Below are 24694 nucleotides of genomic sequence, written 5' to 3' on the forward strand. Positions count from 1 at the left end.
GAGGCTCAGTCAGTTAAGAGTCTCACTTTGGCCCAGGTCATGATTTCATGGTTTGAGAGTTTGAGCCCTGTGTTGGGCTCTGCACTGACAGTATGGAGTCTGCTTGGGGTTCTCCCTCTCCCTGCCTCCCCTCCCCAAAATGAATAAATAAACTTAAAAAAAAAGAAAAGAAATTGTGCTGGTTAGCTGTATCCGTCAACTTAAAAGTTACCTTTTTTTCTTTCTTTAGGTAGGATTGACATAAAACAGTTGATGGCAAAGAAGCTACGGTTGACAGCAGAGGCAGAGGTAAGTAGCTCCATGTTTTAGAAACAAGAGTGTAGAGTTAGGGTAGGGAGCTCTGTTTCCTAAAGTTTTTAATGCTCACTTGCTTAAGGATTAATTTACCTTTCTTATCAGTTGACACTGTCCTGCTGTGGAACAGGAAGGTAAGGTCTGCCACTTTGCATCCTACATTTAAAAACCAGATTGCTTTTTTCTCTTCCATCCTGTCCATCACTCTCACTTCGTGGCTTTTGCCAGCAGAACTTGATTTTTGTGAACCACAATACAGTTGAATGTGTGAATGTCTGTGCAGGTACTTTATGAAAGGATCTATTGTGGTTCATAGTAAATAATAAGTCTCCAGTAAGATTCCTTATTAGGGATAAAGAAGAAATACCAAGTCAAAAACAACATGGAGCCATTTCAAGTGAGGCAGACTGTTCTACAATTCAGAATTCAGTGGTGCCCTCAGGAAATGCTAGAAGACAAAGAACATTTTTTTTTTTTTTTACTCTGAACTAATACTGTATGTGCCTAAATGTAATGTGACTTCGAATCCAAGGCAGTCTTTTTTCCAATGAGAAGATCACTTCCAAACCTTACTGGGTCACCTTGAGTGTGTACACATCCATTAATGATGAAATAAGCCTGCTTTTATTTATTAATTTAGTGTGCATATGTGCCTTTATATAGGATAATTTAAATTTAGATAATTTTGTAATCATATTTCATAAAACACTATGTGCAAGATTATTTACATCCGCTTTGGTATTAGTGTCTTGTAATTATAAGTGCTCGTTTTCCAGTTGTTCTCTAGTCCGGGACAGAAAGCTTTTCCTTTTGTCTAATCTTTTGGAAGTACAGCACTTTTTCAGTCCAGGGATGATGCTGGCACTGGAAGTTTTAGTACAAGTACCTATTTGCTTAACATTAACAGACCTCTCTCTACCCCCACTCATCCGTTCAGTGTATTTGTGATTTCTACAGTGTAATGACTCACTGTATTTTTTGTTTGTTTGTTTACTCATTTTTTGAGAGAGCGAGCGAGTGAGTGGGGGTGCAGAGAGAGAGAGGGAGAATCCAAAGCAGGGTTTAGGCTCTCAGCTGTTGGCACAGCCCAACACAGGGCTCAAATTCACGATCTGTGAGATCATGACCTGAGCCTAAGTCGGGCACTTAACTGACTCAGCCACCCAGGCGCCCCTGACTCATTGTATTTTTATAAAGTAGTATTCAGTGGTGTATTTACTATGCTTGAAACCGTGAGTCTAGACTTCGAGCTAACAGTGTGTTAAGTTTTTATTTATTTTTTCTGATTTTATTGGGTTACCTGTATAAGCCTTCACGACTGCAGTGATCAAGATCATTTCTGGTGCATGTCTTTTCCATTTAATAATTTGTTCCATTGTGAGTGACTGTTTAAAGAGTTGATTATTAGGTAACCTTCACTTATCTAAGGGATAATTTATAATTTTGGCTAGCAAAAGAAAAATCTTTAAGGGCGCATGTGCTGTTTTTAAGGGCTTATTCTTGCAAATATAGTGATAAAAGAAATTTTGTTTTTGTGGCAGGCTAGACTATTTCTGACCCTTATTCCTGTAGACTGGCTGGACACACCTGGGTTTATGTTCTGTTACTTTTCTGATTCCCCTTCTGTTCCTCTTGTTCCTTCTCCACCTCCCAGCAAGAACACAAAGCCCTTATCTGTTCTGTTTGTGAGGGAAATTTTCAAATAAGTGAACCGGCTTTCGTTACTGTTTGTTTAAAAAAAAAAATCTGAAGTGGGAGAGGAATTCTTTTTGAATGCAGAATCTCAAATCCAAAGAGGAAAGGGAGGGAGTATGGAGTGGGAAGCAGAGGTCAGGGGAAAGCCACATGGTGGGCAGAGGGGGGATGTTTCAAGGATTTAAAGTTGCAAGCTTTGTTATGAAGAGAATATCCTACTTATCCGCTTTACATATTAATCAGTGAATAAAAGAATTACGTTTTTAGTTTGGTCAGTTAGGAGGATCTGAAGGAGAAAGAAATGAATGAAAGAATGGAAAAGAAACTGAGGGGAAAGGGAAGGTGGATATTGGTTAATCTAGTATTTATTACTCTGTGTTGTACAAGTGCGGGTGACGTAGTGGAGCAAGATTCGCTCCCTGTTGTTGGGGAGGACGTAGCTCGAGCACAAGTGTGGAGGTAAGAGGCTCACGCCGTCTCTCAGAAATGACACTTGATCAGCATCTGCGCCCCTGTTGGGGCATGATAGAAAGAAAAATACAGTTGCAAAATTGTAGAGCTAGATTGTAAAACATTTGCTTCTCTGCCTTCATGCCCTGTTCGGAAAGCTCCTTCCACTTGAAACTTTCTTTAACTTCCTGTTTCACCAGTCAGAATACTGTCTGTCCTTGAAGTTGTAGTTCCTGTTGCCGCTTCCACAGTTTTCTAAGTACCAGCTTGAAACGATGTCCTCCCTCCTTTATACTTTATACTATACACCTAGTGTATACCCTGAGTCTGTACTCTGCCTTTATTACACAGTGCTTTCTAAATGAAATCACTAAAATTCTTTTGGTGAACTTTTGGTGATTTGACTTAGGAATGTTTTTATTGGCAATTTGATATCTAAAGAGATAGAACATCTTGCATTGTTTATTAATTGGAATGCTTTTGAGGGAGATGTATTAAGAATGCAGTGCTGATCTGAAGTTGAAGATGATGTATAGAGTTTGGAGACAAAAGATAGGAAGCTATTGTGATACTTTAGTATTACTGAGTAAACAGGCAGGGAGGAGAAGGGAACTACATCTAGATGTCTTGTTATGGGCCACAACTTGTTGTACTAGGTGTTTTACGTTTTACGTACATAATTTCATTAAATTATCCCACTTACAAGAGCGATTTCTTAACTGCTTATATTTTGTTGTTTTGTTTTGTGACTTGATATTTACTAATGTGAAATGGCCATTGAGGTGACAGGTATGTGAATATTGTTTGGAGCCATAAAATTGACTTCTTTTCTCTTTTGGGTTTTTAGAAATAATTTTTAAAACAAACGAAAATCAAGAATCTTTGTAGTTATTTGTAATTTGGAGTCCTGCTCTAACCCATTTGGTCACTCGACTACATTGGACCATCTTCCCCTAATCTTTAAGGTGAGGACATGGGGCTAGCTACCACCAGGGCCCCCTTCAGCTCCAATAGTCTGTGCCATTGTGTCGCTCACTTAAACTTTTGTTCCTAATTCACTGTTTTTGTGGTGTGAAGGGACTGGGTAGTCTGTAGATTTTATGGGGCGACTCTTTCAGCTCCACAGAACTGGAGTTGTCAGATAAAGTACAGTAGGCTTACGTTTATTTGTTGTTTGTTTATCCCAGATAAACGACAAATAGTTTTTTAGTCATCATGCAATATTTGAGACATAATTAGGCCAAAAAAGTCCTTTGTGTCAAGTTCACATTTAACTGGGTGTACTGTATGCTCATTTGCTAAATATGACCGACATGGAAGAGCTCATGTTAAAGAAAGGTGTGCAAAGGGTTGTCAAGTACTGAGCAAGCTCTTCAGTCTGAAGGGAAGAGGAACAAGAGATGATGAAACTAGTGGCTGAACTGATTGAATCTCTTAAGGTCACATCTAGGTCCAAGTGCTGTCATCAGAAAGTTTTAAGTACTTAATTACAAAAAAAAAAAAAAAAAATCCGGTGCTGGTGGGATCATACAACATTGTGTAACCCCGAGTCGTGACCTTTTGAAATGCTCAGAATTGTGTTGTAATCAGACTTAAAAGCGCTTGGACTAGTCCAAGAGAAATTCAAGTGATGAAGTCCCAACCAACTTAGGTTAATAAATCAGCTTCGTTTTAACATTGTGTTAGTGAAACGATCAAATTATTTCTTTGGTTGCAAGTAGAAGAAACCTACTTTGGCTTATTTAAGGAAAAGAAAATACATTTGAAAGATATTAATGTATCTCTGGGAATCCTAGAAGTTGAACACTTTAGCTTTTGAAAATGGGAAAGGGCTTTAGTAGCAAGAGTTCAGATATTTCTGAATTTTTCAGTTAGTAAGGTTTTTGTCCCTCTTTTTAAGCTCAGAGTTGTAGATCTTTGAGAGAGAGAATTGGGATTTTGGCCAGAAGGGCAGGGCTGTATGGTACAGCCCTGGCCTAGACACTCAGTTCCTGTCTTTACCCTTGAGGACAGTTTCCAGAGAAAAGAGGATGAGAAGAGTTAAAAAGGGAGTGCCTTGATGCCGTTGATTATCGTGGAGCTTTTATTAACGTAGACAGCTTTGTAGAGGGAATGCTAGGTCTCATGTGAGGGGATGAAAAATTACTTCCTGTTTCTATTTCTTAAAAACACATATTGCAACATATTTCATTTCCTTCTGTTGTAGCATTTCCAATATTATTTTACACATCAATATCTTATGCTATTGCCTAACTATTACAAATGAGCAAACTGTCATGAGTAAGGCTGGGATGGCATGTCTGCAAATGAGGACTTCCTCTCATGGTTTATTGCTCATCCAAGTAACCTCTTCCAAAAAAGTTTTTGGAGAGTGCCAGTCTATTTGATATATTGGCAAGACTGCTGGAGACGTAAGTAAGTCTGAGTCTTTTCGGCCTAGAAATTCTTTGATTATTGTATACTTTGAGGTTAGGTTGTGCTCACCCAAGATAAACACAAGAGAAACACAAATAATTGTGGCTTAAACAAGATAGATGTGTATTGCCCTCTCATGTAAATGATCTAGAGGTGGGAAGTCTAGGACGGTTATGGTGACTCTGTGGCCCTCCAGGACCCTGGTCCCTTCTACCTCTGTGCTGTACCATTGTAGGCTGTGATCCTCTTTTTTGTTGTCCAAATGATTCCAGCCATTTCATCTAAGTTTCACGGAGCAGGATCGAGTTAGGAAGAAAAGTAGGTTGACACCTAACAGCCTCTACTACAACTGTCCATTCTACTTTCCTTCCCTTGACCTTCTGGTCAAATCTTTTGGCTGTGTGACTGTAGCCTTCTGGTATTTCCCTTTCTCATTTTGCCTAAATGCGTAGATGAGTCAGTCTCTAGTCTCCTTTGATGAACCTTGGGAAAATCAGTTTATTGTTCTTAGGATTTCGTCGGTTATAAAATGCAGATAGGTGCCTGTTATATTGCCCTCTCAGGGAATGTTCAGTAATCTAGCTCCTTGAATTACCAACTAGTCGGTTCCTTTGTCAGGCAATATGTTAGGTGCTGGGATTCTGAAGAAGTCATGTTTTCTGTCCTCATGCTGGCTCAGAACGCTCTGTATAGAATAGGTTAACAGAGGAACAACAACTGAATCAGATACTTTAAAAATGCTCTTTGGAAGCTATAAAGTGGTGTCAGTGTAAGTTGCTATTTATGGTAAGAAGTTACATAATTTTAGAGCTTTATTGAAAACCTTATAGGTGGTAGTTACTCCTTATTTTACATTAGTGAGAATCCAAAGCATCGAAACTAGTCAGATGGTAATGTTCTGCATATCACCGAACATTCTGGTTCTGCTCTACCCCCCAGTATTTTGTTTTCTTTCTTCCATCATACACACAGATCCATGCAGACAGTGTAGACACATGTAGGCGTGTACATCATAGATACATCGGCAAATAAGCAACAATTTATATGTTCAGTTATATATTTTTAAACATTTTGTGGGGTTTTTTTTGTGTGTTAAAATGTTCTTTGACAATATGATATAAAATGATTTCATGATAGTCATTCGTATGAATGTATCATTGGTTAACTATGACACTTCCTGGTTTTCTAGCGTTTAACGATGGCTTAGGAAGTTGGTAAAGATGATGAGAAATAGCAAAATACATCATTTGGATAAGATGAGGGAGCTGCTTAAGCAGATGAAGATAAATAAATGTGTTTCACCTCAGTTTAGATTGATAAAAATAAGATATCAGGAATATCATGGTCTGACTTAAGTTGGGAGACAGCTCAGGATGAATTTTATTTTAAATAAAAGGGATTATAATTTAGAGCTCTAATTTCATTAGCCACTGGGTTATCTTGAACCTTCGGCTTCTTGTTTTAAGGATTATGCAGTAGTTACACTCAAGACTTAACTCGCAAACAAGTGTTTCTTTTTAAATATGGAGGAGGAATTTATTATAATACACTATGACTGTAAACCTCTTTTACGTTAGTGCGTTGAAATGAAATGCAAATTTCATGAAATTTTGTGATGGGACTAATTTATTAAATTACCTACTATTTTCAGGCTACATGTACATTGTTCCCTTTTTTTTAGGTTTTTGCTTTTTTGGTTTATGGTGCTAATCATAAAGAAAATATTTTAGCTCCAGTATGGTAGAAAGTGATATAATGTTATATGATGTCTAAGGTCATCTAGACCGGGGGTTCTAATCCTGGTTCTCTAGTTTACAAGGTCTGTGACCTTGGGCAAGTCACATTACTTGATTTGTTCGAGCTTAGATCTCTCCTATGTAAAGTAGGAATTATGTTGCCGATTTTACGAAGATTGTTTTAAGACTAATATATAAAGGCCCCTAACACAGTATCACCAGACATTAAGTCACAGCCATTACTAACAATAGCAACAGTAGTGATTTTTAGTCCCTTTTCCTTCATAGCTTTTAATAAGAAATCAGGGTGAGGGAATTCTTCTAGACAAGTACTTTCTGCTTTGTAATAGACATTGAGTAGTCAGCAGTGGTATGAGTAGGAGTTTCACTGCTAGGGGTTGGTTTCCAAAGCTGTTTGGAAATACACTTAACACGTAAACAGTCTTGCAAGTTGCTTTGCTGAGAGCTAGATGTACAGTGGTTAACAAGAAGACATACTGTTTAAAGTCAGGTGGGGGAGGCAGACATTAAGACACCAAAAAATAGAAATGTATATAATGTTAGATGATATTAAGTGCTATGAAGGAAACGAATAAAGTAGTGTAGCTTTAGTGTGAACTGTTAGGAGAAACCTCTCTTGAGGAGTTAGTTTAGTTTAAGACCCAAACATTATATTACCTGTACTATTGTCTTATCTGTTTTGTTCAGAAAGGTCAGGTTTCTGGTTCCATGCCACTGTGAGGTTAAAAGTTCTCTGTGCAAAGCCGGGCATTGAGTCAGAGACATAAGTTCATGGACTAGCAATGTGACCTTGGAGTCAGGGTGTAATTTTTTACACACCGTCCTCAGTATGTATTTGTACTTTGTATTTCTTTCTCTGTTTACTTTTTTATTTTTTCCATGCCTCTGTGCCTTTGAAGGGGTGATTTTATCTATCCATAACTGACCCTGCTCTTGTCTCGTTTTAAAACTCAGTTCAGGGTAACCTGTACTTGGAAGGCTTTTTAGAAGAATTATTTCTCTAAAATGCAAATCGGAACATGCTTATAAAATGTGTTTAAAACCTCATTGTGGGTCACCTGGTTAAGCGCCCAAGGCTTGATTTCTGCTCGGGTCATGATCTCATAGTTGTGAGATTGAGCCCTGCCCGTCCAGCTCGGTGCTGAGCCCAGATCCTGCTTGGGCTTCTCTCTCCCCTTCTCTCTCTGCCACCCCCCCCCCCCCCCCACACCACATGCACTCTCAAAATATATAGACATTAAAAAAAAAAATCATTGGTTTCCTGTTGCCTTTATGATAAAACGAACAATTCTTATAATGGCCTGAAGGTCTGTCACAGTCTGGCCCCTTTGCTTCTTCAGCCTCATCTCTGATCGCTCATGCGCGCCTTCACTAAGCGTTTGGACCATAGGATCTTTGCTTCATGATGGTTGTTCCCCATTGTTAGAATCTTAGAGGTTGTCCAGTTCAGCTGCTTATTTTTAAAAATGAGGTTTCTTTCAGAGGGGGTCTGGTGGGGGGATGGGCAAAATGGATGAAAGGGAGTGGGAGATACAGGCTTCAGTTAATGGAATGCGGAAGTCATGGGAATTAAAGGCACAGGTTAGGGAATATAGTCAATGGTATATTGTAAAAGTGTTGTATGGTGACAGATAGTAGCTACCTTTGTGGGCACAGCATCACGTATAGAGTTGTCGAGTTACTGTGTTGTACACCTGAAACTAATGTAACATTGTGTGTGAACTCCACTCAAAAATCGTTTTTAAAAAATGAAGTTTCTTGGGGCTCTTAAAATACGGTGATTCTGTTTAAATAGATGAAGCACGCTGCTTTTCTAGTTTCTCATTAACTGCCTGCCTCCTTCCTTTGGTCGTCCTTCCGTCTGTCTGTCATCATGCTGGGACAATCATGGGCCATGGGCCGGGTGAAATTAATGTTAATAGAGATGAAATTGAGAACATAAGCAAGTTAGGAAGCCTGTAACACCCCAACCTCCTTTTCAGGTTGCTGATACCAGCTATTCAGATTTCTAGTGATCACACTGTGAAGTTCTGTAATTAGTGACAGTCTCCTGTTCTGGACGAACTCCAAAGGCAGAAGTGGAGCACTGTTCTGTATTTTTCTATATTTGCTCTTATAAGGGGAGTGACAGTAACAAGCAGTCACTATTTTCATCAGTATTTGGATCCATGAAATGAGGAGGCTGAGGAAACTCCGTGTCCACAACAGAGTTCTTCCTTGTGTCTGGGTGGCCCCAGCTTCTGTTAACTTTGATTCCTCAGAAAAAGGACAAATCTGGGCACTAAGTAATGAATATTAGACATCTTGTGGATACGGTGCTGTGTATAGGAACGTGGTAGATTTGAACCTTTTAATAGTTACAGTGCAATGACGTGGATACGGCTAGAGGGTATGATGCTAAGTGAAATAAGTCAGAGAGACATTGCACTCATGTGGAATTTTAGAAACGAAACAAATGAGCCAAGGGGGAGAAAGAGCGGGAGAGGCCAACCAAGAAATGGACTCAACCTTAGGGAACAAACTGCTGGTTACCAGATGGGGGGTGGGGTGGGGTCGGTGTAAATAGGCCATGGGGAATTAAGGAGGGCACTTGATGTGCCGAGCACCGGGTAACGTTGAAACACTATATTGTATACCTAAAACGAATATTACCCTGTATGTGAGCTAATTGGAATTTAAATAAAAAATGATAAATCATTACAGCACGATTTTTATTTTACATTGGTTTTGTTTGTCTGTTTGTTTTTCCTTCACTGGTTAGCTCTGACTGGGTCGGAGCAGCAGATGTCGGTCTGTAGGGTGGTAACTATGTCAGATCCTGTGCTGGGCATTTTTTGCAGGGGCTTTTGTTTCGGGACTTTTTTTTTTTTTTCACACCACAGTTTAGCAAGTTAGATGTTTTTTGTCTGAGTTTTGCACATGAGTAACTGTGGTAAAAGTGAAATAGCTTGCCTGAGGCCACACTCAAATGGTGGAGGTAGAATTTGAACCCAGGTCTGCCTAGCTGAAAGCGTGTGTTTTTCTACTTTATTACTCAACACTAAAGATATCTTTTTCCTACCTGCATATAAATTCTACCTCAGGAAAAGGAGACATAAGTTAACCATATTAAAATAGTACCTTTTGGGGGCGCCTGGGTGGCTCAGTCGGTTAAGCACCCGACTTCGGCTCAGGTCATGATCTCATGGCTCATGTGTTCGAGCCCCGCGCCGGGCTTTGTGCTGACAAACTCAGAGCCTGGAGCCTGCTTCGGATTCTGTGTCTCCCTCTTTCTCTGCCCTCCCCTGCTGACGTGCTCACTGTCTCTCAAAAATAAATAAACATTAAAAAAAAAAAAAGGTACCTTTTTAGCTCAGCATCCCCAAGAAGTGTTCTGTCCTGTCCAGGGTATGAGTGGTTGAGGCCATATGTGGGGGGGAGGGGATTGTGAAAGCAAGTTACAAGGAGGCTTGACATCTGTCACCACCTTCTACTGGCCCTCACGCTATTGGGATGACTGATTTAATTCTTTTACCTTGTCTCTTCTCTTTCTGTTTCTCATCACTCTCAATGCCACTTTGTGGTATTCCCTGCACCATTAATAATTTATGTTGTTCCTCTTTAGACGGTGAGCTCAGTGAGAGCAGGGCTGTGTCTGTCTTGTTTATCACCCTAGGTGCTGAGTAAAGTGCTCTTTGTCCTCCAACTGGGTTTGGTTCTGGGGATTGGATAGTGGGTTGGGAGAGCAAGGGGACGCTCTTATTTGTGGAGCGACTGGAAAAGAAGAAAAGGTAGGAGTTTTGGAGTATGGAGAAAAAAGGGAGAGAAGGAAGGGGAAAAGAAGAGGGTACAGTTGATGAAGAGGGTGAGGGTTGGGAGATTGTACTTTGCTCACTACAGGACCAGAGGCTGCAAGGTCTTTGGAGTGTAAGGCAAAGGCTTGTCTGGGGGGTTGTAGTGTGTAAGGCCAAGAGCTTGTGACAAAAGAAGCTGGCTCTGTACCCTATTCACCTTGAGTTGGGTGGGTTAGGACCTGATTTTAACGATTCTTACTGACATTTATGTAACATTATGATTTTTTTTTTTTCTTGATTCTGGTCTACTTAAGCCAGTACTTAATTGGGAAGGGGACTGGTTCCAGAATATGAGGAATCCTAGCTAAAAGGAACAGCTTGACTCCCTTTGCCACATTTCAAGATTCCAGGCTTTTTTTTTTTTCTTTAATTTTTTTTTTAAGTTTATTTATTTATATTTGAGGGAGAGAGGGAGAGAGAATCCCAAGCAGGCTCCTCACTAGCGAGGCTCGAACTCATCCATGAACTGTGAGATCATGACCTGAGCTGAAACCAAGAGTTGGATGCTTAATGCACTGAGGCACCCAGGTGCCCCCGCCTGACTTTTTAAGTTTTTTTTTTTTTTTTTTGAAGTTTATTTATTTTGTTTGAGCATGCAACTCTTGATCTCAACGGTTGTGAGTTCAAGCCCCACATTGGGTGTAGAGCCTACTTAAACAAAGGAGCTGTTCTAACAAGGGCCGCACAGCATCCTGAATTTAAATGGACAGCCCGTGTGCTCGCTTTGGCAGCACATATACTAAAATTGGCACGATGCGGACACCAGCATGGCCCCTGCGCAAGGATGACCTGCGGACTCAGTGGACAGCCACATTGTAGCAGGCGTCTGCATACCCTGCTGCAGGTTTGACTCTCTAAGGAAAGTCCTTGCAGAGCCCTGCCTGGGGCTCATTCCCACGAACCACGAGAACCCTGAGAACCTGAGCTGAAATCAAGAATCCAACACGGAACTGTAACCGACTGAGCCTCCCAGGCGCCCCGCAGGTTTCTTTTTTTAATGCTGAGCAAAATTTCAGTGGTCTGATTTGAATAGGGAGCAGAGTATTAAGACCTTATGCTGGGTAGCCCCCCGCCCCCGTCCTGCTTCCCTCTCCTCCTTTTCTTGTTTCAGGTAGGCTCTGCGTCCTACTTTGGGCTTGAACTCATGACCCTGAGATCAGGAGTCACGTGCTCGACCATCTGAGCCAGCCCCACCGCTCCTTCTTTCTGACCTCAACTCTTATCACTCCTCTTCAGCTGTGACATTCTGCTTCCTTAATATTTCTCACATTAGCTCAGGGTGTTCCCGCCTCAGGGTTTTTTTGCAATGATCCTTTTTTCTTCCTGATACTTTTCCCACAGATACTCACTAACTTGTCCTCTTACCTCCTTCACATCTTCTCCAGTGTACTACTATCTTTGAGGCGAAATTTCCTTGACCTCTGTGAAAAACACCTTCCCCTGCCCACCCCCCATCCCCAATACCTTTGCATTATTTCTTTCCGAAACACCTGGCCTGCATTCTGTTATGTCCTGTGTACCCTCGTTGGAATTTTAAGCTCCATGAAGACAGGGACTTGGTTTTGTTCATTTTATCTCTAGTGCCTGGAACTGCATGGGACAACATTTTCATACGAGCCGGAAAAAAAAAAAATCTTTATTAATCAGTCCAACTCTAGAGATTAAATGAGAACGCACCTTTTTTGTTTGTCACTTTTTTTTGGTTTTGTTTTGTTTGTTGGGGAAACATTCTATTGAAAAATTTCAAAATATGAGGATGGACATATAATTGAAATGGAACAGGCAAAAGAACTAAAATAAAATACTAGGAGGTAACCTTCATATGAAAAAATAATTCTATAAAGCGTTTTATTCTTTCTTCCAGGGAACATAGGTCCTTAATAATACTTTGTTCTTAAAAGCAGCCTGTGTGGTTCACTTCTGCTGTTTTGGCTCATACTTTCCTATCTCTCTCCATTTCATCACATCGTCTCCTTCTGGCACTTTTCCTTTTTTTATTTTATTTTATGTTATGTTATGTTATGTTATGTTATGTTATGTTATGTTATGTTTTATGTTATGTTATGTTATGTTATGTTATGTTATGGTTGAGGTTTCAGCTCCCAGTTCAAAAAAGACACTTCCAGTCATCTCCTACTTGCTTTCTTTGCTGATATCCTGTATGTTGCTCAGGTGACACTTAGGTGGTCCACTGTGTATTGTTTATATGTGTATATCTTGTATTTTCCATCTCTGTCTGCTGTCTTGCGGCAGCTGGGATTTTAGTGTAATCTCACTGCTCAGGACCCAAAAGGCATTTGGGAATTGCGGGAGCAGTTTTGATGCAGATGGACTGGGTCTGAGGACCCAGAGAGAGGGGGTGTCCCACAGGACCAGCCAGGAGGGTCCTTGGCTTTGTGCAAGATGGAAATCCAACACCCACTGAGAGGAAGTGAGAACAGAGTTTATTGAACACCAAGAGTGAAGATAAAGGAGTGTCTGGGAAACTTGGAAAGAGGAGTGAGACTTGTCTTTCCTTGCAGTCCAGGTTTTTTATTGAGGATTGTGGTCTGGTGACATGGAAAATCTGTCATGACCACCCCACCTGGTCACTTTTAGGTGTTATCTCTTGTGCTGCAAGACTCCAAAGAAATCACTAACTCCTTGACCTTTCTAGGGAGGGCTTACATTATCTGATCTGTAAGGTGTATCTAAGGCAGGGGTATGAGTCCTAGTAAGAATAGAAGTAGGAAAAGGAACAGAAAAGCAGTATTTCATGGGATCCCTTTAGTTTCCCTGTCACAGTTTGAAAGACCTTCATGTGCTTCCATTAGATACATTGATATTTTTAGGCTTACTTTTAAAGACTTAGTCAAACTCTTAGTGTAACACAACCTAGAAAAATGCTACTTGTGATATTTTAGGCTCAACCTAAACAGTTTAGTTAGGGGAATGAGCATTTATTTCTTGAAACAATTGTAAGACTTTTTCCTTTATGTGTATGAGTCCTACCAATTTAAAAAAGCACAAATTTACAATTTGAATACCTATAATAGGTGGCCCGTTATAACCTGAAGAAAATGTTTTTGGTTCATACTTTTTAAAAACTGTGGATATGTAAGTTTTAAGATGGCAAAAATAGTTTGAGAGCAAAATATATAACAATTTTATGTTGTGAAAGTGTGCGTGTGTTACGGTTAGGTAAATATATAGTTGTGGAGGTAGTAACAAATATTATCGTATAAATGTTGATATCCTGTGGAAATGACATGACCTAAAATATAAACAATGGGTCTTTGTGGGTGTAGGGGTGGCTTGAGAGGAAGAGGGACTTAAATTATATAACGATGCCATAAAACTGACTTTTTACTTTCTGTTATTTTGCACATAAAAATTGGAAGAGAAATAGATTGTCATTTTTATCATTTCTGTTATTTTGTTCTTATACATCTTTTGTAGAAGTTCGTTTAGTAGGGGATTACTTTGATACTTTGATGCATAAAAGGGTTAAATTTTTAAAAAGACATAAATTAGCATGTTGCTTTTTCAATAGCCATTTCTGCATCTGCAGCTTGGCTGTGGAAATCAGTTTTCTGTTTTTACTTCTGTGAGCTCACTGAACATGGATTTCTTTTCTTTTCTTTTTCTTTTTAATAATTTATTGTCAAATTGGTTCCCATACAACACCCACTGCTCATCCCAACAGGTGCCCTCCTCAATGCCCATCACCTACGTTCCCCTCTCCCCCACCCCCCATCAACCCTCAGTTTGTTTTCAGTATTTAAGAGTCTCTTAGGGTTTGCCTCCTTCCCTCCCTATAACTTTTTTCCCCTTCCCTTCCCCTCCCCCATGGTCTTCTGTTAAGTTTCTCAGGATCCTCATAGGAGTGAGAACATACAGTATCTGTCTTTCTCTGCCTGACTTATTTCACTTAGCATAATACTCTCCAGTTCCATCCACGTTGCTACAAATGGCCAGATTTCATTCTTTCTCGTTGCCAAATAGTATTCCATTGTATACATAAACCACAATTTCTTTATCCATTTGTCAGTTGATGGACATTTAGGCTCTTTCCATAATTTGGCTATTGTTGAAAATGCTGCTATAAACATTGGGGTACAAGTGTCCCTATGCATCAGTACTCCTGTATCCCTCGGGTAAATTCGTAGCAGTGCTATTGCTGGGTCATAGGGTAGGTCTACTTTTAATTTTTTGAGGAACCTCCACACTGTTTTCCAGAGCAGCCGCACCAGTTTGTATTCCCACCAACAGTGCAAGAGGGTTCCCATTCTCCACATCCTCGCCAGCATCTATAGTCTCCTGATTTGTTCGTTTTAGCCACTCTGACGGGCATGAGGTGATATCTCAGTGTGGTTTTGATTTGTATTTCCCTGATGAGGAGTGACGTTGAGCATCTTTTCATGTGCCTGTTGGCCATCTGGATGTCTTCTTTAGAGAAGTGTCTATTCATGTCTTCTGCCCATTTCTTCCCTGGATTATTTGTTTTTCAGGTGTGGAGTTTGGTGAGCTCTTCATAGATTTTGAATACTAGCCCTTTGTCTGATATGTCATTTGCAAATATCTTTTCCCATTCCATCGGTTGCCTTTTAGTTTTGTTGATTATTTCCTTTGCAGTGCAGAAGCTTTTTATCTTGATGAGGTCCCAATTGTTCATTTTTGCTTTTAATTCCCTTGCATTTGGATATGTGTCGGGTAAGAAATTGCTGCGGCTGAGGTCAGAGAGGTTTTTTCCTGCTTTCTCCTCTAGGGTTTTGATGGTTTCCTGTCTCACATTCAGGTCTTTTATCCATTTTGAGTTTATTTTTGTGAACGGTGTAAGAAAGTGGTCTAGTTTTATTCTTCTGCATGTTGCTGTCCAGTTCTCCCAGCACCATTTGCTAAAGAGACTGTCTTTTTTCCATTGGATATTCTTTCCTGCTTTGTCAAAGATGAGTTGGCCATACATTTGTGGGTCCAATCCTGGAGTCTCTGTTCTATTCCATTGGTCTATGTGTTTTTGTGCCAATACCATGCTGTCTTGATGATTACAGCTTTGTAGTAGAGGCTAAAGTCTGGGATTGTGATGCCTCCCGCTTTGGTCTTCAATGTTACTTTGGCTATTCGGAGTCTTTTGTAGTTCCATGCAAATTTTAGGATTGCTTGTTCTAGCTTCGAGAAGAATGCTGGTGCAATTTTGATTGGGATTGCCCTGAATGTGTAGATTGCTTTGGGTAGCATTGACATTTTAACAATATTTATTCTTCTAATCCATGAGCACGGAATGTTTTTCCATTTCTTTGTACTTCTTTAATTTCCTTCATAAGCTTTCTATAGTTTTCAGCATACAGATCTTTTACATCTTTGGTTAGGTTTATTCCTAGGTATTTTATGATTCTTGGTGCAGTTGTGAATGGGATCAGTTTCTTTGTCTTTCTGTTGCTTCATTATTGGTGTATAAAAATGCAACTGATTTCTGTACATTAATTTTGTATCCTGCAACTTTGCTGAATTCATGTATCAGTTCTAGCAGACTTTTGGTGGAGTGTGTCGGGTTTTCCATGTATAATATCATGTATGTCATCTGCAAAAAGTGAAAGCTTGACTTCATCTTTGCCAATTTTGATGCCTTTGATTTCCTTTTGTTGTCTGATTGCTGATGCTAGAACTTCCAACAGTATGTTCAACACCAGTGGTGAGAATGGACATCCCTGTCGTGTTCATGATCTCAGGGGAAAGCTCTCAGTTTTTCCCCATTGAGGATGGTAGTATTAGCTGTGGGCTTTTCATGTATGGTTTTTATGATGTTTAAGTATGTTCCTTCTATCCCGACTTTCTTGAGGGTTCTTATTCAGAAAGGATGCTGTATTTTGTCAAATGCTTTTTCTGCATCTATTGACAGGATCATGTGGTTCTTACCCTTTCTTTTATTAATGTGATGTATCACATTAATTGATTTGTGAATATTGAACCAGCCCTGTAGTCCAGGAATGAATTCTGTTTAATCATGGTGAATAATTCTTTTTATATGTTGTTGAATTTGATTTGCTAGTATCTTGTTGAGAATTTTTGCATCCATGTTCATCAGGGATATTGGCCTGTAGTTGTCTTTTTTTGCTGGGTCTCTGTCTGGTTTGGGAATCAGAGTAATGCTGGCTTCATAGAATGAGTCTGGAAACATGGATTTCTTTTGATCTAGCTCTGTTTAAGAGAATCCTTTGGAAAAATGTTAATAACCTGCAAGCATGTGCTAGTTCCTAATGTGTTTTTTTTTTAATTTGTTTTAAAATTTAGGAATTGAAGCCATTTTTTATGAAGGAAGTTGGCAGTCACTTTGATGATTTTGTGAACAATCTCATTGAGAAATCAACATCATTAGACAGTGGTGGGTGTGCCATCACAAGCTTTTCTGTTCTTGAAGGAGATAAAAACCATAGAGCTAAGTAAGTATGAATATTAGTTTCTTTTAGTGCAAACATGTACTCTGATCATGCTCAGTAGTCAGAATATGGACTGCAGGAAAAATGCCTGGATTCACATGCTAATACCACTTTTTATTAGCTCTGTGTTGTCTTGGGCAAATGAACCACTTGAAGGGTGGGTTTCTTCATCTTAATATGAGGATTATAACCAACATGTACCTCATTTAAGACCATGCCTTTTTTTTTTTTTTTTTTTTGAGGGAGAGAGGGCGCAAGTGAGCAAGGGGCAGAGAGAGAGAAGCTGGGCTCACCCAAAGTGGGGCTTCTGTTTTTTTGTTTTGTTTTTACCCAAAGTGGGGCTCATGCTCACCTGAAGTGGGGCCTGCGGTCGCCCAAAGTGGGGCTCAAAATCGCAAAATGTGAGATCATGACCGGAGCCGAAATCAAGAGTCAGATGCTTAGCCAATAAGCCACCCAGGTGCCCTGGCATCATAAATTTCACTGCAGTTTCAGAGGACAGGCCAGTAACAGCGTGTGAACTGGAGCAGGGCTAGAGGCCTGTTAGGAGAAGAGAGTGGCTGTCTGTGTGATGGCAGGCATGCATTTCCATAGGGGCTGGGCTATGGAGAGCCTTTGAACCCTGCTCTAGTGACATCTCTTCTTTCCTAACCAGATAGGCCTGTGTATAGCTCACAGCATTGTTCAACATTAAATGATACAACATGCATAAAACCCTTAACATGGTGCCTGGGTCATAGTGAGAAGCTGCTTTATTAATGTTATATGCTATAGTTTCTCTTATCTATAGGTTTACATGTCTTAAAATACTTGCTGTGTTTATATTTTAATTTAATTTTTTGCTCTTTCCAGAGATCTCAGAGCACCTCCAGAACATGGAAAGATTTTTGTTGTAAGGCGGTCTCTCTTAGAGTGAGTATTTTTAGTTGCTTTTATTAAATTCTTAGTTTGAATTAAAAGTGTTCTGATTATTAAAATCACTGCTTAATCTACACATGTTTAGTGAGTTTGTTCTGTATTCATATAAATCATTGGTTTTGATACTTCTTGTACACTTGCTGTCTCTTTTCCTCCTCTGTGATCTTCTGGTTCTATGTCTAGTTTTAAAGGAGGAGTTAGCGGTAACAATGGTTAACTGTCCTCTGATAAATTCCTTGAAGTTGTGATGCAGAGAACCTATTACTTAAAAAGCTAGAACAAAAGTTTTCTGATTAGGTAAACCCCATTATGAGAGTTCTGGTGTTGCTGCCTTCTTGGAATATTTTTCATGTCTTTGGCTAGCCAGCCCAGAGACTTGATAGTTTTCTCAGATTTAACTTAGTTTAGGATCCTGATTATGCGAATTTTATGGAAAAAAAAAAAATCAAGCAATGTGTATTAATCGTGGCGACCTCATTTGTGAACTGCAAATTAAAGGTGTACTTTGGGTAGGTAATGATTGTTTCTTTTATAGTATTCTCTGAGTAGATCATTTATTTATTTACTCAGTCATATATTCATTAACAGACTACTATAATTTCACCTGCATTAGTACAGGTCATCTGAAATAGTTGGGCTGGTGAAAAATTACCTTGAGTGTCTTAATGTGCTTTTTAAAACCAATACATCTTCAGGGTGCCTGTGGCTCAGTTGGTTAAAGCATCTGATTCTTGATTTCAGCTCAGGTTATGGTCTTGGAGTTGTGGGATTGAGCCCTGCATTGGCCTCTGAGCTGGGCGTGGAGCCTGCGTGAGATTCTCTCCCTCTCCCTCTGCCCCCCCTCCACATACACCACATCCCACGCACGCACTCTCGCTCTCTCTCAAAACAGAAAAAAATAACCATCTTCTACTTACCAAAATTTGCTTTCTGTGAGCCAACTTGATCTGTATTACTTAATTTTGATGAGAAGAAAAGAGGGGTACAGAGGATCTGAAGCAGGCTCTGTGCTAACAGCAGAGAGAGCCCCACGGAGGGCTTGAGCTCACGAACTGTGACATCATGACCTGAGCCAAAGTCGGACACTTACCCAACTGATCCATCTAGGCACCCCAAGAAGGCCAGTTTTCTGGACCTGTTATGTTATATAGAATACAGTTTCAGTGTTTGCCACACTGTTGTTTGAAGAAATTTATCTTTTAAAATCTGTGTCTGGGGGAAATGCAGGCTTTTCACATAAAAGGGAAAATAAATGATTTTGAACATTGTAATGAAGGTTTTAATGATAGAATTGTGCTATATAAAAAAAGAACATTCAAGTATCTGATAATTATAAAACATTTTTCTTTAAGTTTATTTATTTTTGAGAGAGAGACAGAGTGTGAGTTGGGGAGGGGCAGAGAGAGAGGGAGACACAGAATCTGAAGCAGGCTCCAGGCTCTGAGCTGTCAGCACAGAGCCTGACGCGGGGCTCGAACTCACAGACTGTGAGATCATGACCTGAGCCGAGGTTGGACGCCCAACCGACTGAGCCACCCAGGTGCCCTTATAAAACATTTTTGTAACCAAGGAAATATTTTATGGCTCAGGTGGGTTTTTATTAGAATTTGAAGATTCCTAATCCAGGGCAATCTAAAATATCATCGAAAAGTTGTTTAGATGATGAGCATACATCTTTGCAAAAACAAAGCTAAACAAACTTGTTTTAGTCAAATATAAAAAATACCTATTTAAGAAGGTGTCATCTAGAAAGTCATTGCTGTATTTTAAAAGTAGCCCTATATTAAATGAAAAGATCAATGAGGATAGAAAATAAAAACATTTGTAAATGGTTAAGTTTATAGATATGTAGGGTAGGGGTTGATTATCATCGTTATAGAAATGCATACATATGAATTTTTTTTATGTTTTTTAAAAATGTTAGAGAGAGAGTGCAAGCAGGGAAGGGGCAGTGAGAGGGGGGACAGAGGATCCAAAGCAGTCTCTGCATGACAGCAGCGAGCCCCATGTGGGGCTCGAACTCACAAATGGTGAGATCACAACCTGAGCCAAAGTTGGACGCTCAACAGACTGAGCCACCCAGGCTCCCCACATGTATGTGAATCTTAACATGTTGGAAATAGATAGCACTTAATGTAAGTTAAGTGTAGGGAGTGGAATGTAAGAATAAGATTAAAAAAAAAACTTGTAATCTTTGGAATAGCTTTTGTGTTTCCTGTTTTCATTGCCTTTTGCCTACTTACAAAACAGCCACTTCTGGCAGGTTTTCAAGAATGCCCATCATTTGTTTTAAATGTTTGATATCCATGCTATTTCTAGAAGGCAGTATCATTTTATTAGAAAGAACTTTATGCTAAGCTTTTACATTAAGTTTTTACCTTGGTCATGTCATTGACTATCTCTGCTTCAGATTTAATATTCTGTGATTACTACTGGAGATGTTTGCTCATGATTACTATTCAAGGGTAGATTAAACCCCTGCCGAACTGCCTTAAGTGTTTAATATGTGGTGTTTTAAAATTAAATATAGATAATTAATTTATTGGTTTGAACTGCATTTACAGCGAGCTGTTTGAGGTGGACCACATCAGAACAATATATCACATGTTTATTGCCCTGCTCATTCTCTTTATCCTCAGCACACTCGTAGTAGATTACATTGATGAAGGAAGGTAAGGCAAGAAAACGAATGTTTGGCTAGTTCCTGCATGGGGTATTGGGAGCTTTTGTGACATTTAAATTTTGGTAAATTTTGGTGATTTGGTTAAGTTTGCTTCAGGAAATCCCAGAGCAGCTCACTGGAGGATGAGATTCCTCTCTTTCAAGAGCACAACTAAATGGAATATTGGAAGTTTCATTAGTTTTATTTTTCAAATGGTCTTTTTTAGTACATTTTAGCAGTTTCTAAATAATTTTCCTAAATGGGAAAATTGTGTATATACTGTTTATCAATTTTCTACTACGGTATGCATTTCAGGTTGTTACTAAAAATAAGTAGCTTATTGGAATTATGCTTGAAAAACATTTCTTTTTAATGTAAAAATGAAATTATAACTTTAAAAATGACAGGGTGGTAATCATACATTGAATTATGTGCATTATTAGAAAGTCACATTTTGACATAATGGTTTAATAGTATATTAGTAGAGTTTTGAATTATTCCTATTCTTAAAAATCATCTTTTGGACGTAACAGTGATTGCTATTTCAATACTTTAGATATTCACTTTATAATATCTTAGAACTGAAAATTTATGAATGTTAGAATCTAATCACAGGAAGTTTAAAGTTTTATTCTTTTAGGTTATCTTGGGTACCTTATGTTCAAAAACTGTATTATATTAGGGCTTTTAGAAAATTTGTTGTTGGGATACATTGTGAAGCAGAGGCTTTGGAGCAGTTCTCTCTCTAGCACAGCTCTTACCTCCACAACTAGAGTAGATTAATGTTGTTGTGTTTCCTAAGGTTCAGAGTTTTAGGTCTGAAAGTTTGGGATTCTGTGAGTCAACGCACATTAAAAATTTGTGTTCTTTCTCTGTGCTTCTTCTCCCTAGGCTGGTGCTTGAGTTCAATCTCATATCTTACGCTTTTGGCAAATTTCCTATTGCCATGTGGACGTGGTGGACCATGTTCTTGAGTACACTTTCAATTCCCTATTTCCTCTTTCAACATTGGGCCAGAGGCTACAGCCAGAGTTCTCATCCAGTGGTCCATTGTCTCATCCATGGCTTCCTTTTCATGGGCTTCCTGATAGGAGTTCTAGGTTTGGGACCAACATATGTTGCATTAGCTTACACGCTCCCACCAGCTTCCCGGAGCATTGTCATACTTGAACAGGTAAGGTTTTGAATGTTGTCCAGTGCAGTGCAACTTAGTTATTTTAACTTAGTTAAAATAATACTGATGTTCTGTTATTTTTAGTTGTATTAGTTGGATACATCTTTCTATCTGGTTCTTTGTGCTATTATTTATAAAATTAAAGTGGTAAACTAGATCATCTCCTATCTTAAAATTCATACTAGTTTCAGTATCCTCTGATTCTTGGTAATTATATTGAACTGTGCTGGGTGAATTCAAATTTTGTTCTTGAACACGTGTAGAAATCATTTAAAGTATAAAATATTTTTGTAATTAAAAACTCTACCTTTGAGGTGTCCGATTCATTGTTCTGTCATATAAACGGTTCCCATCTGAATAAAGGATTTATTTTGTTCATACACCCTTTAGAATTTTCTGACTTACATTGGCTGTCTGTAATGTTCTGTGTGACTAATGGGAAGGACTATTTCAGGAAACTTTGTTTGAATAGGTTTTTTGTTTCTTACAGTAATACGGTTGTAATAGATAAAATGCTGTTAGATGCAAAATAATTTGAGTAATAACATGTCCTTCCTTAGAGTTTGTTTTTCATTTGTTTTATTCCATAAAAGTGAACTTGAGTTGGTGTATGCAAAATTAGGAAGTTCTTTATATGATTACAATCTAGTGATGTTCTGGGGTTGCTTGTGGAGACAAGACGATGGTAGAAAATTCATCTTTTCCCCCCCCTCCTTTTGTAGATTCGTTTCATAATGAAGGCCTATTCATTTGTCAGAGAGAATGTGCCTCGGGTACTAAATTCAGCTAAGGAGAAATCAAGTATGTAATTTCATTAGGTCAAGGATTATTCAATAGAATATTTCAACCTTTGGTATTTAGTGGGATGGCTTATTACATTCTGTAGACGTTATGTTCGATTTCAGATATGTAGGATCCATACTGATTCGGAAGACTGTCTTACTGTTTCCTGATTGTTCCCGTTTTGCCTTCGTACCTACAATTGAAAAACATTGATCACCAGCCTCTTACACTTGGTCTTATTTTTATAGGATGTTAATAGACTCATTACACCCACGTGTGCTTCCCTTTGAATTGCTGCTTCAAACTCTAGAAGGTATTTCTAAGTCACAGGAATAACTTAGTTTAGACAGATCGGTAACATTGAATCCGTATAAGAATAAGAAGTCTTCATCTGGGGAGATCAGGAAGAAGTGACGTGGGCTAAGAGAAGTCATTTTATTCTTCCCTATTGTGTGCTTTCTTCTCCCTTTTAGTTTTGCCAGGAGAAGTTGAAGAGTGTCTGATCTAACCACAATTTTCCTTTTCCAGAGACTGTTCCAGTACCCACAGTCAACCAGTATCTGTACTTCCTGTTTGCTCCTACCCTCATCTACCGTGACAACTATCCCAGGTAATGGTAGCGTGAGGTTCGAAGAGTGTCGAGCACCAGAAGTGTAGCCTGAGTGAGGTGGGATAGTAAGCAGGGGCCAGTTCATACAGGATTATAAAGAGTATAGGATGAGTTTTAATTCTCATGCTGGCATGGGAAAGCCCCAAATGGTGATTCTGGCAATCCGATTCGATTGCAGTAATTCTGGACAGAATTATACAGGCATTTCCTATGCCAGAAATGATGTTCTGTGTTCATTAGCTTTCTTTAGAAAACTTACTTTGTTTCTTCCTTTTTAGGACTCCCACTGTAAGATGGGGTTATGTCGCTATGCAGTTTTTACAGGTGAATTTTTTCTTTAACCACCTAAGGTTTGTTGATTGGTGGGAGATGGGGATTCAAATTTATAATACTAATTTAATCTATTGAAGCTCTTGGTAAATTCTTGTCATCTGGGGACTCTGGAACGCTTTTTGAAGTCTTTTAAAATGTTACCAGTACAGTAAATGGTATTTGTTTTGTCAACATCAGAAGTCATTTCTTTCAGTAAAAGAATTTATTTTAATTAAGTCATTTCATTTGGTAACTTTAGTAAGCCTTTACATTTATTTCTCCCTCCCCTTATGGTTTTTTATTTTGGGAAATATACGTGTGGGTATAGTTTGAATGATAAGAATCATAAATCCCAGAAGTTTCCATTTTAAAATCTTGTCTCAACCAAATACCCATTTATGAAATAAGTTCCTCTGTTCTGGGTTTTATGTAGCAGGATAAGCAGGTTCCAAGGGTTTGGTATGTCATTTGGTAAAGGCTTGAAAGAAGGTATGATAGAAACTAGGCTTGAGTAATATCTGTGAAGGATTGTAGGTTGGCAACTTTATGTAGTAGCACTAAATGGAACACAGATGGAAACATCAGTCTGAGGGTCACATTTCTCTTCTATTGAAGGAAAAAAATCCCCGTCTTTCCTTATCAAGCCATGATTAGTATGTCCTTTTATTTTCCAGGTTTTTGGTTGCCTTTTTTATATGTACTACATCTTTGAAAGGCTCTGCACCCCCTTGTTTCGGAATATCAAACAGGAGCCCTTCAGCGCTCGCGTTCTGGTCCTATGTGTATTTAATTCCATCTTGCCAGGTAACATGGGTACTAGTTAATGTGGCTATTGATGCAGGAAAAAGAGGGCTATGGAATATGCACTTTTTTGATTTACCTGCTTTTTGCTATGAGCTCATCTGTACATCTGTACCCATGTCACCCTCTTTCTGTCTGTCTCCTAAGTAAGTATACTTCCAGTTTCAGCCCAGTCTTCCCATTTGTCTTCTGACTTCCACTCAAGTTTTGCTTTCTGTGACTGTGGATAGTCCATATTTACACCTGATCTTCCCGTTCACTGTCCACTTCACTGTAATCTTCCTCCGACTCTATCCAGGCCGCAGACATGGCCTTTATTGAAATCACTGGTTTAGCCTTTATCCTGTTTCCTCTCCAGGAAGCATTTGTTGGATGCTGTCGACCACGTTTGGAAACCTCTCGCCGCCTGTTCTTACCCTCCTGTCTTTCTGGCCATACCTCTATCTCCTAACTTCATTCATTCCACTTAGTTCTTTTTTTAGAGATGTAGGAGTACCTATTATGTGCCAGGTGCTGTGGACCTAGTAGTGAACTGGACACACATACTCTACTCTCTGGAAGCTTGCAGTTTAAT

At 39.2% G+C, this 24694-nt stretch overlaps 1 protein-coding gene and 1 non-coding gene across 3 annotated transcripts in view; both read left to right on the plus strand.

The window, feature by feature from the left end:
• SOAT1 (sterol O-acyltransferase 1) overlaps positions 1–24694 on the plus strand; it is a 78447-nt gene that overhangs the window by 39746 nt on the left and 14007 nt on the right. Inside the window, exons 4-12 of one of the 2 annotated variants that reach the window (XM_042975794.1) lie at positions 230–288; positions 16715–16863; positions 17713–17772; positions 20343–20450; positions 21332–21614; positions 22337–22415; positions 22926–23007; positions 23286–23331; positions 23994–24123. In XM_042975794.1, the coding sequence (XP_042831728.1) occupies positions 230–288; positions 16715–16863; positions 17713–17772; positions 20343–20450; positions 21332–21614; positions 22337–22415; positions 22926–23007; positions 23286–23331; positions 23994–24123 (996 nt within the window). Of the gene's footprint in view, positions 1–229; positions 289–3333; positions 3405–16714; positions 16864–17712; positions 17773–20342; positions 20451–21331; positions 21615–22336; positions 22416–22925; positions 23008–23285; positions 23332–23993; positions 24124–24694 lie in introns of those variants that run through there. The other variant, XM_042975795.1, reaches the window with a different exon arrangement.
• LOC122236043 lies at positions 11160–11262 on the plus strand. The gene has a single exon (XR_006214250.1). It is a non-coding gene; the product is annotated as a U6 spliceosomal RNA (small nuclear RNA).

This window comes from Panthera tigris, chromosome F3 (assembly GCF_018350195.1).
Source record: "Panthera tigris isolate Pti1 chromosome F3, P.tigris_Pti1_mat1.1, whole genome shotgun sequence".
Taxonomy (NCBI): Eukaryota; Metazoa; Chordata; class Mammalia; order Carnivora; family Felidae; genus Panthera; species Panthera tigris.